The 18,051-nt window shown below is 38.0% G+C and overlaps 1 protein-coding gene across 1 annotated transcript; it reads right to left on the bottom strand.

Moving 5' to 3' along the window:
- Positions 1-517: 517 nt before the first annotated feature.
- sstr3 (somatostatin receptor 3) lies at positions 518-17,356 on the bottom strand. Its single transcript, XM_020094625.2, has 2 exons — positions 17,094-17,356; positions 518-3,764 (listed from the first exon to the last, which is right to left on the bottom strand). The coding sequence occupies exon 2, from the start codon at positions 3,705-3,707 to the stop codon at positions 2,235-2,237; it is 1,473 nt and encodes a 490-aa protein (XP_019950184.1). The 5' UTR covers positions 3,708-3,764; positions 17,094-17,356; the 3' UTR covers positions 518-2,234.
- Positions 17,357-18,051: the final 695 nt, after the last annotated feature.

Raw genomic sequence — 18,051 nt, 5'->3', positions numbered from 1 at the left:
TACAAGCTACCAACACTGGGACCATTCATACATTTTTTGACAGTGGTTTGCAGAGTATTTGTTTTGAATTCTTTCTGCAAGTCAAAATTACATTTCAGTATAAAGGGAAGATGTGATTATAGAGCAGCATGGAACAGTAATGTTAGATTCGAAAGAATAAAATACTGTGACTAATCTATATGCTGTACATATTAAGGTATATGTTGCATATTCATCATTTATGGTCTCAGGTTTCAAGCACAAATGTATACATTACATTGACTTTGGGTGTCAATGGTGATCAAAAAGTCAACAGAAGTTTAATGTTTTTGTGGGAATTATAAACTCATTAACTCAACCCTCTACCCCTTTAATACCTGATATTATTATCAATGATAGACATGTTTAGAACTACTTGTTTTGAATTTGGAAAATTTTGGCACAAAGAACACTAACAGTATCACACTGTGTGTAAATCTTAACTGAAATGCTAAATCAATTCAAAATACTCAATAATTAAGTTTTCATATTTGTCAGTGTCGTACAAGCTTTATTCAAATAATTTAGCTCAATCCAGAATTACCTGTCTAATGGATGTTGTACTGATTAAAAACTAAACCACGGCACAGGAAATGAATGTATGATAAAGAGAAATGATAAGAGACAACATTGCTGCTGTATCACACACACAAATCTATTGATTCTTCCTGATGTGGAGGCATCAGGCAGCACAATATACGTTTTATTATCTGATGTCATCAAATGCAAAGCTGAAGTCTGAGCTTCTGCAACATTAACAGATACAATTCCATTTACAGTCACATATTCTGCAAAAGCAAAGTTTAACTTCTAATAGCACCCACAATCAGGCCCTCGACAAAAGCAATATATACACAATATTTATATATAATGTAAATAGTTAAAACATGTAAAGTCATTCTATCACTTTAGAAATTATGCAAACGTTTAATAATTAGCATTTTTGTCTTTGCAAACACTGAGCGTACCTGCAAACTGGAGGTGGCATGTACAATGTACATTTACTTAAGTACATTTTTCATGTATCTGTACTTATTTTCAGGTACTTCTCACTTTTACTCCACTACATATATTATCAAATATCTGTACTTCCAACTCCACTCCATTTGTATACAATATCACATTACATGTTTTTTGGTACTTAAAAGTAATCAATAATGAGATCTGGATCTCTGATCCAATCAGAGCAGGCAGGTAACATCAGACCCCATCTCCTGCACCAGCAGTATCACTATTGAAGACGAAACACCTGAAATGGAATTGTATAACAGGCCTTGTCCTTATGACTTGTGACTCAGTCGTTAGTTAATATGACAATGTGTTTTCAGTGTCATCATCTGCAGCATTCTTTACGTCGTTCTTTGAATAATAAACAGTATGAACAGTAAATGTGAGTGTGGAGTGATGGTCACATTAGGGAATAGGCTTTACTTAGCAAGTACTTGTACTTGTAAATATTATAAAAGCAAGTAGTTACATACTTTTACTCAAGTAGAAAAGTTTAAGTGCTACTTTCACTTTTAGTTGAGTACATTTTAGTCTATTTATTTGTACTCTTACTTAAGTACAAGGTTTGAGTTCCTTTTCCAAGACTGGTGCAAAGTCGCAAGGTTTGGAAGAGATCCTGCTCTGGTTTAGATTCAAAAAAAGTCAAAAGCAATTTGAAGCACAAGACAAGACATGTTTATTATTATTAAACTGTAGCTATAATCTTTCACCAACTCAACCAAACTGTTTTTGTTGCATTAACCCAACCACACGCTCAGGGTTTGAGCCTGACACTATTTTTAAAACCCAACAACTAGTTAGTAATTTACAAACATAATTTCTAGTAAACAGGTGTTGCAGGGAGGAGTTGTCTAAGGTATAGCCATGTTGTCAATATACTTTTTAATTAAAGTGTGACTTGTTGCAGTGAGTTAAGCTGAAAGTTGTAGGAAATGTTTGTCACATTATAGAACAAAAAGATTTATAATACACCGTAAAAGCAGTCAATAAAACTTGTACATTCAGCCATGCATTTATACACATTATACAGAAAGTACACATTATAAACTGCCATACATTCTTTCTGAGTCCAGTGATCCAAAACAAGTGATTCCTAACCATATCTGTTTCTTCTTGTGGATTAGAGACAGTCTGCCCTGCACTGTAATACTTCAAGTAATATTTCAAGTAACACCAGCTCATATCATCAGCTCAGTCCATATTTTGCACTATAAATAACTTATCTCCAGCGAGGTGCTCTGTTCCAAGTTTTCCTCTGGCAGAGATTTGATGTTTCCATTTTTGGCTCCATTGAGAAGCAATGGAATAGCAAGTGTGGACCCATTGACTGGATCTTTCCCTTTTGCGTCACCAGCTTTGTCCTTCTTGTCTGGGGATGGCAGCTCTGTAGCTCCTGGATTTGACTCTATCTCTGAGAGCAGTGGCCTCGAGCTCTGTGGCTGGAAGCTGCTGTTTCCATTCTGGGCAATTCTGTAGATCTCAGTCATTTCTGAGACGCCCTCCTCATCGTCTTCCTCTTCGTCCCTGATCGCCCGTCTCAGGCTCTCCCTGGGCATAAGCGCTCTCCTCCCTTCCTCCTGCTGCTGTTGGCGCTCCATGGGCTCGTGGTTCTCCACCTTCCTTGTGGAGCGGCAGAGTGCCTTCCGGAAACCCCTCTTAAAGTTGTCTGACAAGAAGCCGTACACGATAGGGTTGGCGCAGCTGTTAGCATAACTGAGCAATACAACAAAATAGTAAAGGCCCTGGTAGTCTGAGGGCAGGGACACTAGCAGGTTGATGATGTTGAGGACGTAGAAAGGCAACCAGCAGAAGACAAACACTGCAACAACAATCACAACCATGCGTGTCACTTTCCGCTCTGACTTCCTGCGCTTGATGGAGGTGGCATGGACTTTTTTACCAGAGCTGCGTATCTTGAACACAATGAGCAGGTAACAGAGGCAGATGATAAGAAGAGGACAGAAAAATCCAACAGTGGAGGTATAGATGATGAAAGCTGCGCTCCAGATGTTAGTCGGCTGAGGCCAGGAGATGTTACAGGTGCCCCCTGCCTTCTGGATGTTGGCAAAGATGACCACAGGCAGAACAACGAGAAACGACAACGCCCACACAGTGCCATTCACCAATTTGGCCACCCGAGGACGCCGCCACTTTGAAGACACTATGGGGTGAACTACAGCAAGGTAGCGGTCGATGCTCATCACAGTCAGGCAGAAGATGCTGGTGAACTGGTTGATGGAGTCGACGGTCATGACCAGGCGGCACATGAAGAAGCCAAAGGGCCACGACTGCAGGGTGTTCTGAACGGCCAGGAAAGGCAGGCTGAGCATGAAGAGCTCGTCAGCTATGGCTAAGTTCAGGATGTAGATATTCGTGACCGACTCTATCTTTGAGTAGTGCAGCACTATGTGAATCACGATAGTGTTTCCACCCAGGCCAATGATGCACACAATGATGTATATGAGTGGGATGAGGACCCCTGCCACGCTGGGACCTGAGGAGACATCTGGGTCGGTGGAGTTGGTACAGTTGTAGGAGCTGAAGTTGTACAGTGTCTGGTTCAGATCGCTGTTGTTGAACATGAGCAAAAGCAGGGGGAGCCCTGGTGAGTGGCCGGCGAAGCTGTCGTTCTCCCACATCCCATCCGTCATCTCCAGCCCGAGAAGCGAGGCGTCAGCCATGGATGTGCTCTTCCTGTTGCTCCTTCCTTCTGCTGTCTTAGCTTCCACCCATCTGTTCTGTTGAAAGAGAAAAAAAATGTCTATTTTTTTTATCTCAGAGGAGGAAGAAATCAAAGGAAATGAGAAACACAGAGAACTGCATGTTTATGTATTTCAGCTTTGAAAACCATCAGCAGACACTACGACAGTGTTCGGGGATAAGATTTGAATTGTCACACTTTATAGAGGTGCTCCACAGATTTTGCTCATATGATCATATTTTAAGGGACATTTTGGTCCTTTCCAGCAGCCAGTTACAAATTACAGTCAAATGACACAATGTCAATAAGAAATCCAATGCAATTGAAGTAAATAGTGACTGATTCTTCAAACCTATAAAAACACCAATATTTACACCATGTTTTTATCCAAAATGTCCGCTGATACCCTCCTCCTAATAACTGCTGCAGTTCTTGCGAGAATTCGTGACAGCCCCAGTTACTCCTACAGTACTGCTGTACTTGGATGATACCACAGGAGCAGTATGGAGGCAATTTTTGTTTTTTTTTACGTTTTAAAGAATCAGTCACCATTTACTTGAATTGTCTTGGATTTGGCTGCAACACTGTTTACCCCCTACTCCAAAAGTGTTTTGTAGACTCAAACACTTCACCCACCCCTCTATCAACATAATGGTGAGTAGATATGAGTGAACTTTCATTTTTGGGTGAATTATCCCTTTAACATTTGAAGATTTCATTATAACAGCTAATGCTGTATAATACGTGTCAATAAACCCTTCATGAAGGTTATACTGTTGTTCAGTTAAAGTGTCTTTTTTACATTTAAATATGATTTTAAATATAGACTTTCAGCTGCTATTAGGTATTTCATTTGAGACTCTTAAAACAGTGTAATGTGAATAATGTAAGGTGACAACATGTTCACAATGAAAAACACATGATGTGGCAAAGATAACACTCTGCAATCAGGGGACAAAAAGGACAACACAGGATAGAGATAGGATGGAGGTGGATATGAGATGATGAGTCAGACAGGAAACATTAAAAGCTGGTGTGAGGATGGATGTTTGCAGTTACATTGATTTGACCACAGCAGCTGATACGGCAGACAAATTAAACAGTGTGTGTTCCCACACATGGGCAGCACTTTGGTTAACATGAACCAGGAACACACAGGGACGAGCCGTGACTGTGCGGGCAAGACTGTGTTTGCAGTTGGAGACTCACGTTTAGTAAACATCTGCACAGACCGACAACTGAAGCAACATAACAGCTGGTACGCTTACTCACACATTCATGGTCACTTTTCTTTTGATGTAAATCAATAACTCTTTGTTCAGCTTAATATTAATCATTTTAGCGCGGTGGCGACAGGGATGGCAATGACCACTTTGATCCACAGTGAAATATATCTCGACTATTGGAGAGATTTTTATGAGATGATTAGATTTTTCCAAAATGTAAAATGCCAAAATGTAAAGAAATATACTATATAGGCCCAATTAATCAATTGGAACATTACTGATCCAGTGTTGATACTGTATACACTGTATACACATAATACACACTTCATGATCTTAAACATAACATTTTTTAAAGTCTTTCTTCCTCCCAGTTAGCTTATTCATTAACTTAGCAGAGAGTGTGGAACAGGGTGGAAACGGCTTAGCTCCATTTGAAGGCAACAGAAGTCGCCAACTAGCATCTCCAAAGCTCACTGCTTATGTTATTTATCATTTGTGCCAAAAAGTGTAAATGCAAAATAAATCTGCTTTCATTTTCATGCAGGGTGATTTGTGTGGATATTTCTCTGTAATTCTCTGTAGTGTAAAAAAAAAAACAGAACAACAAAATAGAAAAGATAACATAAATCGCATATAACTATCAGGGGAAAAAACACTGATCACACTGAGTTTACTTTTCTGCTTAGTAAAATGTAATTGTTGTTGTTCCTGTTGGTGTATTTACCAGAACAGGATACACAAATATCCAAGAAACAAACACAAAGTTTGAAATGTATGTTTGTTCAAATTACACAACAAGTCATGTGAGAAAGATACTGACCAATTGTCTCCTTTCAAATTGGAATGGACAAACTGTCTGATGCTGCTTTGAGAAACTCAGCTGTGGGAACAGCACAGATGTTCCCTGATCTAGCTCACTGATATAGTTCATCAAACAAATTAAATGAAAGGTTATTGTCACCTGAATGGTGACAGCTGCACAGTCCATTGAAAAAAAAACATTCAGTCTCTCTGCCCTCCTGAGTTCAATTTAAAAGAAACATGCAAATACAAAAACAAACAAATTGAGTGGGTTATTTTTTCTTTTTAAGAAAAGAGGAGACCTGAGTAGCTTCTATGATTTCAGACCATTGTCACATTCATCATTTTTCAATATCTTCCGTGCCTCATGATTAGGGACACTATACTCTCCTCGTCCTTGGTGAAGAAAATACGAAACAACTATAATAAAGTGATAAAAAAATATCACCGGCTGCTACAGTTAAACATGAGTGTACTGTTTCAGGAAATACTCATTAGTAACCTAGATTTGAACTCTACAAAACATCTTCCTGGTACATTGAAGCAATATTGTCCTTTAATTGAATATCAATTATTGACCAGATGTCAGACATTTCTCTCTTTTTTTCCATCATCATAGCTGCAATCTATAAAACTAACATGTTATAATGTTTGTGAGCTTCCTTTTCATTTATTAATAATTAAATTACAATTTTTTCTTTTCTTTTTTCAACTATTTGACTATCAACATCCATGGTATGAAGATAAATCCGTTCATATCACTGAACTGTTTTGGCACCATATTCAAACTATCTGAATAAAAAATGTCAGTCTTTCATTATAAGTGAATGTATTCAAACCATCTATTTAACAAACAAAAACAGCAGAGAGATTTTACTGTTGTCAGAGAAACAACAAAAGATGTAGCGCCACCAACCAGTTGGACTGGTTACTGCCCTGCGGTTGTTTGCCTTCACCTACCAGACTCATTTCATTCTACATGCTGTTTTCCACATGAGGCCACCGCAACCTTTGACATCCAAGTGACAACTGAAAAATTTGAGAAAAGAAATCCCCAAAGAGAGCTCATGTTCAAGAGGACAAAAATATGTATTGTGAGGCTACTGGGACCTTGACCTTTAACCTTTGGCCACCGTAATCTGCTCATCTTTGGCCCTGTCAAGGACGCACATGAAACATGAGCAGAGAAGTCTGCACACCTTGAGGTTTGACAATTTAACTCATGCGATTCAATGACATTTTCATTTGCTACTGGATTACAATAAAATATTCCACTGGATTAAAACATTTTTTCATGGTTATTTTATAAGATTTAATACTTGGAGCATCTTACCTGCATTAGTCGCCATGTTGATTCGCTTCATCCATTCATAAAGCATTCAGGAATTTCCGTCCTACTCCTTCAAATTTGGGGGTCCTGAATACACTATGGCTGAAAGCTATTTATCAAGCTCCCATCTCTCATCTGAAAAGTCTTGAAGTCTGTGTTATATCTTTATTTGTCACATTTCCTTCAGCCTCATTAATCCCCCCAGGACCTTAAAGCCTTTCAAACTTCCCTGAAAGAGGAAATCTATTCAGTTTGTAAATTGAGGTTATGATCTGCTGCTGATGGGAGCGAGACATCCTGCCAACCAAATGTCTGCATGTTACTGATTAGATGGTCTGCACTGAAACATCTAAAATCTTTAAATTAACTATATTAATAAGCAGATATAAGTACATTGTAGTCAATAATTATGTATTACTACAAAGACATTTTATAACATGTTACAACTGTGTTTTATAATATTGTAATTCATTGTCTGTTCATATAACAATGTTCAAATTTAAATTCAGTTATAATTATATTTATACAGTTATATCTGCTTAGAACTTTTAAGTTTTTCATAAAATATGAATTAAAGGTTTGCATAGTGAATATCAATGCTTAAGTGGGGTGTGGGCTGGGAAAAAAAGAATATATATGTCATGATCACATCAGTGGTTAATGCAGCATTTACTGTTGAAGCTGCTCATTGTGGAGCTACTTTAAAACTACAGTTAGTTTATTCTCAGCCTGTGGGTTTGGCCTCTCACACAAGTTACATTTTAATGGGAATTTATATTTTTCCGACTTTCCTCTAATTTTTGTAAAATAATGGATCTTTTTGTTTATTTCAATCAAATGATCTCCGAAGTTCTTTGTTGGAACCAGGTCCGGCTGACAAATACATTAATGAATAAAAATTTTCCTCCTTATTAGCTTCATTCATGTCTGTTTCTTACCTGGTATTTGAGTATTTAAACAGTTTGTGTAAGTTGTAAACAATGTCGGGCCAAGCACAGAACCTTGTGGTGCACACTTGGTTATTAATAGTATGCTTTAAGTTTAAAGGTTCAGTATGTAATATTTAGGTGAGAGGGATCTATTGGCAGACATTGAATATAACATTATCCTAGTGAGGTTCTCACTAGTGTGTGATCACGCAAATTGTACGTATTGTTGATTTCTTCACACTAGAATGGGCCCTTTGTATTTGATTACTTTGTATTTACATCTGGAGTGGGTCCTCTCCATTAAGTAGTCCAAACTAAACATCTTTTGAGTTTTTATGACACCTGAAGGCTACCACGTTCTCCTTCATGTTTGGAAGGGGAGGGTGAGGTGAGGGGTATTCAGCTGCAACATGCAACTTCACCACTAGATATCACTAAACACTGAAATTGTAACCTTATTTAAAGACTGTGATATCTGTGATATCTGTAAGCCTTGAAGTAAAAGCCTGTTCTCTAAATTATCTTGGACAAAATATTTTCAGAGTAGGTGCCGCTCTGGTCTTTCAAACAATCTTGGACTAATCAAACAAACTATGTACAGCTTCTTTACCAGAAGTTCAGTCATACAAAAGAACAAACGTGCAGCTATCAGAGCTGCTGAATGTGAAAGCTGCCTTATCTGAAACACGAGGGGACGTATTGGTCAACTCTGATTCCTCTGAAGTGACCTACACACAAATTACAACTGCTGTGAGTGGGAAAAACATGTTTTCACATTCAGCTCTGAGATGGAGGTGTGGGTTGACTGTATATTAGTCACCTTTTTCTGTAACAAACCAAACCATGATATTTTCAGAACCTTAATCAAGCACTGAGTGTTTGAACCGTAAAAAGATTCAATGCTGGAGTCACTATAAGTTGCAAAATCAAATATTTTGACAGAAAACAAATATGATGCATTCAGTATCAATTTATTAGTTACTTCTCGTATTAAACTAAAATGGCACTCAGCAGCGCACATACCTCTATCAAGACTCAACAGTCCTCTTACATTCAATCAAGCTGCATCAAATTGCACACACTCATAGATATTAGTATGTCAGATTTTTTTAAATCAAGATCCATGAATTATTTTCTTGGAAATCGATAAAAATGTCAAAAAACATCCCAACTCACTTCCAATAAAGGAAGTGATACAAAATTCCTGGATCTGTCCCTTTGTTTGGATCCGCACCAAACTGGAATGGGTTCTTCTCTGACACATAACAAATCCTTCTACCAAGTTTCCTGCAAATATATTCAGAACAACCAACAAACAAATGGGCAGGGCTGAAAACATACTCTTCTTGGTGGAGGTAAGAAACAAATCTACATTAGGTTGATCGCAATTATATTGTCATATTTGTGTTGCAGTTTAGTTGTAATTTGTAATAAAAGTTTTTAATGTTCTACGTTTAAAGTTGTTTCTTCAGTTTTGCTTGTCAGTACTGAATCACATCGGTACCCAGTATTTTTAGAGTATAATTTCTAGGGTATCGTTTATTTATATATTGGTGTTGTTTTCTTCAACTGGAGCAAGTAAAAGTATCCAACAGTATTCTGTAAAGTGAGCATTCCAATGATTGCTAATGTAAATGCCCCATTGACAGAACATGCAGGAAATAATAAAACACCAGTCAACAACAACCTGAGTATCTCACACAGGCTGAACTGCTGCTCACCGCAGGAGTAGAAATGCCAACATATTAGCTGTCAAGCATTGCTGCACCGCTGAGATGAGCATCCAGCACAAAGGTCAGAGTCTGTGACGGGAGAGGAGCTTGAAAGGTTCAGAGTATTTCAGGGAGGAATTCCGTCATCCTCACACAGATCAGCGGATGCTAGAGAGAACAGGTTTGATGTCAGGCCTGGGTACAAAAAAATGTGGTTTCTCGAATGTGAGAATAAACACAATGGAAATTGTTTATTTGGTGAAGCAAGTAACGAACCTCACAATCCATTTAGTATTATGCAAATAATAGAGATTAATCCATGAAATGCAGTACTCGTTCCCGCTCTTAAAGTGAAAACTCTTGCTTGTCTTGATGAACCCACTTAGAATTATAACCTGAATCTTCCTGACTTTACAGAGCTTTACATTGAGTTTTAGCTCATAGTTTAGTTGTCTGGATCAAAACGTAACGGTTCTGATTCCTCTTTTTTTAATAAACCATACACCATGAATTATGCATTGATTAGACAAAAACGTCAGATCTGAGCAGACAGTAAATATCCTCAAACTAATACATGACAACAAAAGTCATTGTTCCTCACCGCAACTATTTGAATGACAACTTTTCTCCATAATTTTTTATTTAGTAAATAAATGGTTAAATGTAAAAAAAAGAATACAGAACATTTTAATTTTTAAAAGTGACTCTGATGTCTATGACATTCAAAGAGCCTGTTATCCTGAACTGAGACCCAGCAGTAAGAACACGGGTCAGGGTCATGGTTAAGGACATAAGCTGAGTTGTTTGAATAGTATATTTGCTTTGTTTTCTTTTGTGTTTTCTCCTCTTGGAAGCCGAGGGTCAATGTTCAGGAGCCGAACACTCGGTCCTGACGTGAGTGCAGATGGAAAGTTTAGGTAAACTCATCAACAAGCTATTTGTGACATATGAAATTTACATTAGCCTTGTATATAGAAGCTCAGAGTTTCTACATTGGACTAAAATTGGGTCACAGTCATGGAAAAACCTCCTCATTGGCTTTTTCCTTCAGGTCAGTGCAACGCAAACATTATGAGTCAGCAGGTAAAGTACAGTTCCAATCCGTGTCAAAGGTGGATTAATCGGGAGGTAGCAACAGTAACAATTCATCCATATGTTGAAATGGTTAATGGACTGCATTTAAACAGAGCTTTTCAAATTCTGTACGACCACTTGAAGCCCTTTACAGGTCACAATCATTTAACAATCCCATTCACACACCAGCAGCACAGGCATAAAATGGATAAATGATGATGATAAGTTTGTTTTCCTATGTAGGTTCCATGCAGGTGCAGTACTGTACTCTCTGGTGTCCTAGAAAATACTGCAGATTTTTCAAGGGAAAAAGACTTAACTTCCACTTTGTCTGTTGGACTGGGACACCTTGCTGAGCGTTCTAACAGGACTACAGTGTGTTGTTCCTCCCTGACGATACACAGACCGGTGGAGGGATTTGTTAAGTGTGTGGGAGGCCGTATACCTGCTGCCGCCAGTGAACACTTGTCAGTGTTTTTACATCGTTTTCAGTTTTTGATTATTTGGTATCGTGCAGCTTTAAGGTGCACAGGAAGTAAAACATACTGTACGCTTCGGAAAAAAAACAAGTCAGTCTTTTGTTGGAGCTGCTGATAACAGACGGGACACAATGAGTTCATTGAGAAGTTCAGATTAGATTATTATTTAAAAGTGAAATAGATTCTACAGGAAATAGAATGCAACTGCAATATACTTTCACCTACAACCTGAATTCTTTTTATCAATTTATCCATCCAGTGTTTGACGTCCAACTGTCCCTTTAAATTAGTTTTTCACTGCCTATCCAGACAACTACATTCACACAAATGTAATAAAAAATTGGTGAAACGTATAATAATATTATTAAAGCCACCAAGGAGGTTATTTTTCTGCAGTCTGCTTGGTTTGTTTGTTTGTTTGCTGCTTTCAGACATGATCTGAAATCTGCACATTTCCCTTAACTGTTCCAAGTGAGAACACGAATGTCCAGTTACCGGATCTTTTCTCTGTGAGGAAGCAGAAAATGTCTGGCGAGTGTCTCTATCTATCAGTTCTGGTACGCAGCGCGAAACTAAACAAAACAAAACAAAGCAAAAAGCACAAAAAGGGAGCCATACGCGTTAAAGATGCCGACAAAGATGTCGAGTTGGTGAGACAACGAGATTCAAGGGCTTTGGGTGATGACGGTTTCAATGTACTTTAAACAAAAATGTGATTTCCGCACCGGAGACTGTTGGGTCTTGACGCAGGTAAGTGCTCTACTGAGTGCCATTCTAGTATTGGAAGGGTACAGTGATGGCAATGGCACAACCATAAATGCTTATCGAGATTCACCATTTTCATTTCACTCTTCATTAACTTCCCATGAGCATTTCTTCAAAGAAAGTCAGGTTTCTGACCAGTGAACACAAATGCTCCCTGGCTGGAGCCAATTTTATTTTGTCATTTTAACCTAGTTTTTTTTAACCTATTTTTTATTATTCATTGTTGTTTTTTTTTGTTGTTTAATGTTTATAGATTTAAAGGTTGAAAACATCTGCGTCACAGTAAATCAGCTTTTGGTGGAGCCACTAACTGTGTTGAATGTTTTTGACACTTTAGATGTTTTGAATATTTTCTATAAAGCAGTTCTCAATTCTGTCCTTGCACACAAATGGAATGACAGGCGTCCCTTAGAAGATGAATTGTGTTGTTTTCCTTGAGCTTTGTAGCCATGGAAACTCATATCATAAAATTAAAACATGGGTTGGAGAAACTTTTGGTGTAAAAACACGTCAAGATTCTTTGAAGTAGTTTCCTGCTGAGAACTTTGAAAACCTGTTCTCATGTGTACTGAGCTGAGCTGGGGCGGATTGACGGGCAGAGGATGGCCACAGAGTGTTTTATTGAACTTTGAATGAAAAGAAACTGTTGATGACCTGATTTTATTTTGTGCTGTAATGATTCACAAAATGTTGCACTTAATAAACCAACATACAGAGATTAGATATGCAAAGCTCTGTATGTGCTAATGTACTGAGCATAAAAATCTTTACTGTAATTTCCTGAGTAGATTCCCCTTATTTACTGAAAGATTTACTGCATGTTTAGCGAGCATAGTGTTTTACTGTCATGTCAACAAATGACTTGGCAACAGTTTTTATAATTGTATAAGTACACAATTATGATTTTCATTATTCAGTAGTATGCCAATTGATGGTGAAAAGTGTCTGTCGGTTTATTAAAGTTAGAAATGATGTTGTATCTATGATGTTGAACGATTATCTTTAGCTCTAAAGATAATCACTTTACAAGGACATAAACAAACTACACTCAATAGAGCATATAGCTCTGCCAAGGCCCAACAGTCCCCATGAATTCATCAAATTGCACACAATCATAAATATGAATCTCCTAAACACGCTTGATTTTTTTTTCAAGTTCTATAAATCATTCTTTCAGAAATCAACCATAACGTTGAGAAATTCCTGACTCCTGATCCTGATCCACACCAAAATTCTTCCCTGTCTCAAAGCACATCCTTCCACCGAGTTTTGTAGACATCTGTTCACTTGTTTTTGTGTAACCTTGCCTAAACCACCCAACAAACAAATGGACAGAGGTGAAAACATTACACCTTGATTGGTTTTAAATGACTTGGTTCCATCAATTAATTCATTAAGTGACGACTCCTGTAGTTTTAAGGAGAATTTCTTGTCAAAACATAAGAATAAAAGTGAAATCACCTTTAAAAAGTCGTACCAGCACTTTTTGAGTGTTGTCACAGAATCAATTTCAGTCATTATTCAGAATGAATCAGTGGGTTTTTGAATAAATCTGTGGCTCGTGGCTCGGTGTGTTGATCGATGAATATTAAACAGTGACTCCCTTTAATTTTTTCAACCAGCTCTCCTCTAAACTCAGCAGGAGGCCTGTCGTTCTGAGGGCGCTGCTGCTTTCATGAGAGTACAAGAGGAGAGAAGGAGGCGTCTCCTCTGGGCTCGGTGAGTCAGAGCCACTTATTAAACCCAGTGATTTTCCGAAACAGCCTGGCATCAAAGTTCCGCTTTTAGTTTTGAAGCTTTGCTGACCTTATTTTACTGCTTGTCCAGGTCCTTGACATGAGATAGATAAGAATCTCAAGGGCAGACGAAAGAGAAAGATGGAAAAATCTCTTTTCAACGTCACAATGTACAATTCAAATCAGAAGTAACCGTATTTGGAGGAGCGCAGGGTGGAGCCTGACAGTGCATGCCCACCTACACTTGTGACCCATTGGATTGTATAGCTGTCAATCACATGGTATCCACGCCCTGCTGTATATTGTGCATTGGGGCGTATATACCAAAGTGCTTTATCATGTTTTTGACTCTTAATTTACAAAATTTACATCAGGCTGTATTGTAAAATACTTGAGATTTTGTGTGAGTGTGGACGTTTGTGTGTTGATGGGCTACAAGTCAGGATAACATAGTGAGTCATTTTGGAATCTCTTCTTTTCATATCATATCTTTTTTACTCAACTCGTTTCTTTAATTTCTTCTCTTTAAAATGCAGAATAAAGAAGCCGCCTCAGTGGTTTCACATTAGGAAGACATGATGTTGTTTTGTTCCTCTGAAATGAACAGAACAAATCATGTCAGCACAATGTCACGAACACAGTGGGGAACCTTTCTGTTCCTGGGGAGAGAAAAATGTGTTTTCTTTTCATGATAAAATCCTCAATAAAGGATCCTCGTGTCAGTGAATGAACAAAACTCACATGCTCCCGGTAAAACACAACTATTGAAACGTATTCAGACGAGGCTAAGGGATATAATAATAATTAAGATTCCTATTTTTGGTAAATTTGACCTCTGTATTTAACCCATCCGTGTGAACGGAGCACACACGGAACACACGGAACACAATCCACACAGTGACCACACACGGAACAGTGGGCAGCCATGAAGCCGTCCATGCTGGACTCGAACCGGCCACCCTACGGTTCCCAGGCCAAGTCGCTATGGACTACTTTCAGTATATGAAATCTCAGATTTTTACCACAATTCTTAAATGTTTTTTAACTAGATAAGTATAGTGTCTGTTGTTGTGGGGCAGTATAGAGAGGAGGGTTATTGTTTGAAATGTTTATTATGATTGTTGTTAGTTTTATAACTCCCAGGAGGAACATTTAGCATCACAGCGTCACAGCATCGCAGAGAGGAAGGATGGGAGCAGATGTCCATTAGTTAATCAATACAAAATTGATCAGGAACTGTTTTGTGATGTCGTTTCCAGATTCTTAAAATAAAACGTGACATTTGCAGACATCGCATTGTTTTTTTAAGCATACAATATTGTTTTAGGTATGTTTCACAATTACTTAATTAATAAATACATTAACTAAAATTAAAGAAAAACAACAACAATATGTACACGTATTTGGGAAAGTGGATTAAAACAGATGAGATTCTCACAACTTGTAAAATGCTGCAAAGATCAAACGACATATACAGTATGTATAAATTAAAGATGTATTCTATTTCATGTACCATGTCGCCCCACCTTGTGTTTCCCACAAATAACAATCAAATGAAAAAGAAAGATACTAAAACTTTGTCTCAGTGGAAATCATCTACATCCCTTTAACTCTAAATTATTTAACGTCTCGCACAGACACGTTACATTTCTGTCGAGGTGAATTTTACTGATAAAGAAAATACTCTCTCTCTCTTTATAAAGCGCATATGTGGGCTTCAATGAAACAATTTAAAAACTAGAATCTATACTTCCTATAACATGTGAGGAAAACAAAAACTTAAAACTACCTAATAGCAATTAATGTCTGTTCATTAGAGGGTTTACTTAAGAGGTTATAGGCTTTGGGACTAATGTATCTCGAAAGGGTTTATGAGTTGTAAGAAATTGTTATAGTATTGGTGATTAAATATTTAATTAATTCAGATGAATTCTATGAGACGCAAAAAGAACACAAGACACAATTCTTTTTTAAAGAACACAACAAAGAGAAGGAATATAACCAACAGATAATATAAGACAAAATAGAACACAACACAAATGCAGAGATGCAGGACGACTCAAACGATCAGGAAACGGCTGAAAAGAGAATGAAATGCAAAACACAAAGTGAAGCAAAATGACTTAACAAGCGACACAGACAAAAAAAGATGGAAAACGACAACCAAGTGAAGCAGAATGATGAGAAATCGACAACACAAACGCCAGAAAGAGATTCAGAATGACTAAACAAACCACAACAAATTGAAGCGACAGATACAAAATGAGAACACACAGAGACACACAATAAATACAAAGAGACACAACACAATCACCAAGATGCAAAAGCGGATGCAAAGTTCAAAACTCAAAACGACTGACAAGAGATTAAGATGCCAAATAATAACTGACGCAAAACGACTCAGAAGTGACACAAACACAAAGAAACACGACGCACAACAAAGAAAACAAAAAGGATGAGCAGTAGATACAAATGACGAAAACACAGAGACACAAAAGAACTGAAAAGAGACACAACACAATGCAGAATGAGTCAAAGTGATGCAAAATGATTCTAATGACGCTGATGAAGAGGAATTTCTATTTGGTATTCACAGTGGTGAATAATAGAATCCACTCGATGAGCCTCGGTTGTCCTCACTTGAACAGAAGAGTTTTTTACAACATGAATTTGTATACTGAGAGAATTCCTGGTCTGATGCACATACTGGCCGTCAAACCAAAATGCTTAAGTAACATAGAAGCATTTCAGTATTATACTAAACGGGAGGGAGCATTCTGCGTCACTATGAGTTATCACTATGTGAGATATCGACTCTCAAGGTTCACTATCACAACACCAGAGACAGGGTGGCAACTCCGACCACACAACACAGAGTATCCAATCTAAAGGATTCCTGCAGAGGCTGGCAGACCTCTCAGCCCAACCATCTGTGGAACATAATTCAGCTCAGGAATATAATAAGTCACACACTTTTAAAAATGTATTAAAGTGAGCATAATGATTTTAAATGAGCCCAGAGACTCAAAACGACTAAGAGAGTGAGATGCAAAATAACATCTGACGCAAAACGACTTAAAAGTGACACAAACACATAGAAATACACAAACAAATAGAAGCGAAGGGATGAGCAGATGATGAAGATGGACACACTGAGACACACAATGACTACAAAGAGTCACAACACAACCCCAGAGACAAAGACGCAGAAGTGATCCAGTGGAACATCACTGATTTCTCACAGGCTGCTGCAGCTGCTTCACACTCTTCTATCATCCACAACACAACCACACCATCCTTCTGTCACAACTTACCCGGCGGTGCAGAGACTTTTTACCCAGAGCCCCTTCTTCTCCTCTGGTTTCAGGATTTCACAGGTCAGCGCTCCCTCTTCGTCTCGTCTCTCTGTCAGGACCTGGACGTGCTTTTCTTCTTCATCCTCAGCGGTGACACGCTCCCCTCCTCCCCGCTCCTCAGCGTCTGTTTGTCGGGGACTTCTGCTCCGTGTGTTCCCAAGAACCGACCGTCACCAGCTCTGCAGCAGCAGCTCGTCACAGGCTCTGCTGTAACTAGGTAACAGCTCCGTGTGCTGCACACAGAGAGGAGGTGTTAAAGTCCTACACACACACACACACACTACACGCACACACACACACAGGTGATACATGTCCTTCATTAGTTTTCTTAAGGGACATGTTCCATATTACAACACCTAAGGGCACCGTAAGAATATAAATAGAAGTAAAAGTGGAATTCAGTTCTCTAAACGTACCAGATTTTTTAAAGTCAACATCCATAAATGATTCCCAGGGAAATTAGTAAACGTCTAAAAAAAAATCTGTGTGATTCCATTTCACTGATCTTAAACTTTTGTTAGCACCAAAACCCCATTTACGAATTTAAATGAAATTTGCTTGTGGTTAATATTTGAAACATTTGATTTATTGTTATTAAGCAGATTTGGGTGTAATTTCAAAACTCCAATTCCTCCAGATTCTTTTAATTAAAGCATATTTATGGTTTACTTAATTCTGACATTAACCTGCACTGAGGATAAACCTTTATATTCAGATAATTCCAATCTGTTGTCTCCTAATGTCCTAGTGTAATATACGATGCCCTCTGGGATGTCACAATAGATTTTTTAATAATACGTTTCCTGAAAAAGCAATAAAAAAAGTATTGAAGATATCATATGTGCACCCAGTGTTCATGTGATTGCTGACATTCTGGATTAAGTTAGGTTGTGGTTCAGTGATAAATAGGAGAAGA

Source organism: Paralichthys olivaceus, chromosome 5, assembly GCF_024713975.1.
Source record: "Paralichthys olivaceus isolate ysfri-2021 chromosome 5, ASM2471397v2, whole genome shotgun sequence".
NCBI lineage: Eukaryota > Metazoa > Chordata > Actinopteri > Pleuronectiformes > Paralichthyidae > Paralichthys > Paralichthys olivaceus.
Note: the sequence above shows the minus strand (reverse complement) of the source record. Positions and strands in the feature narration are given on the sequence as shown.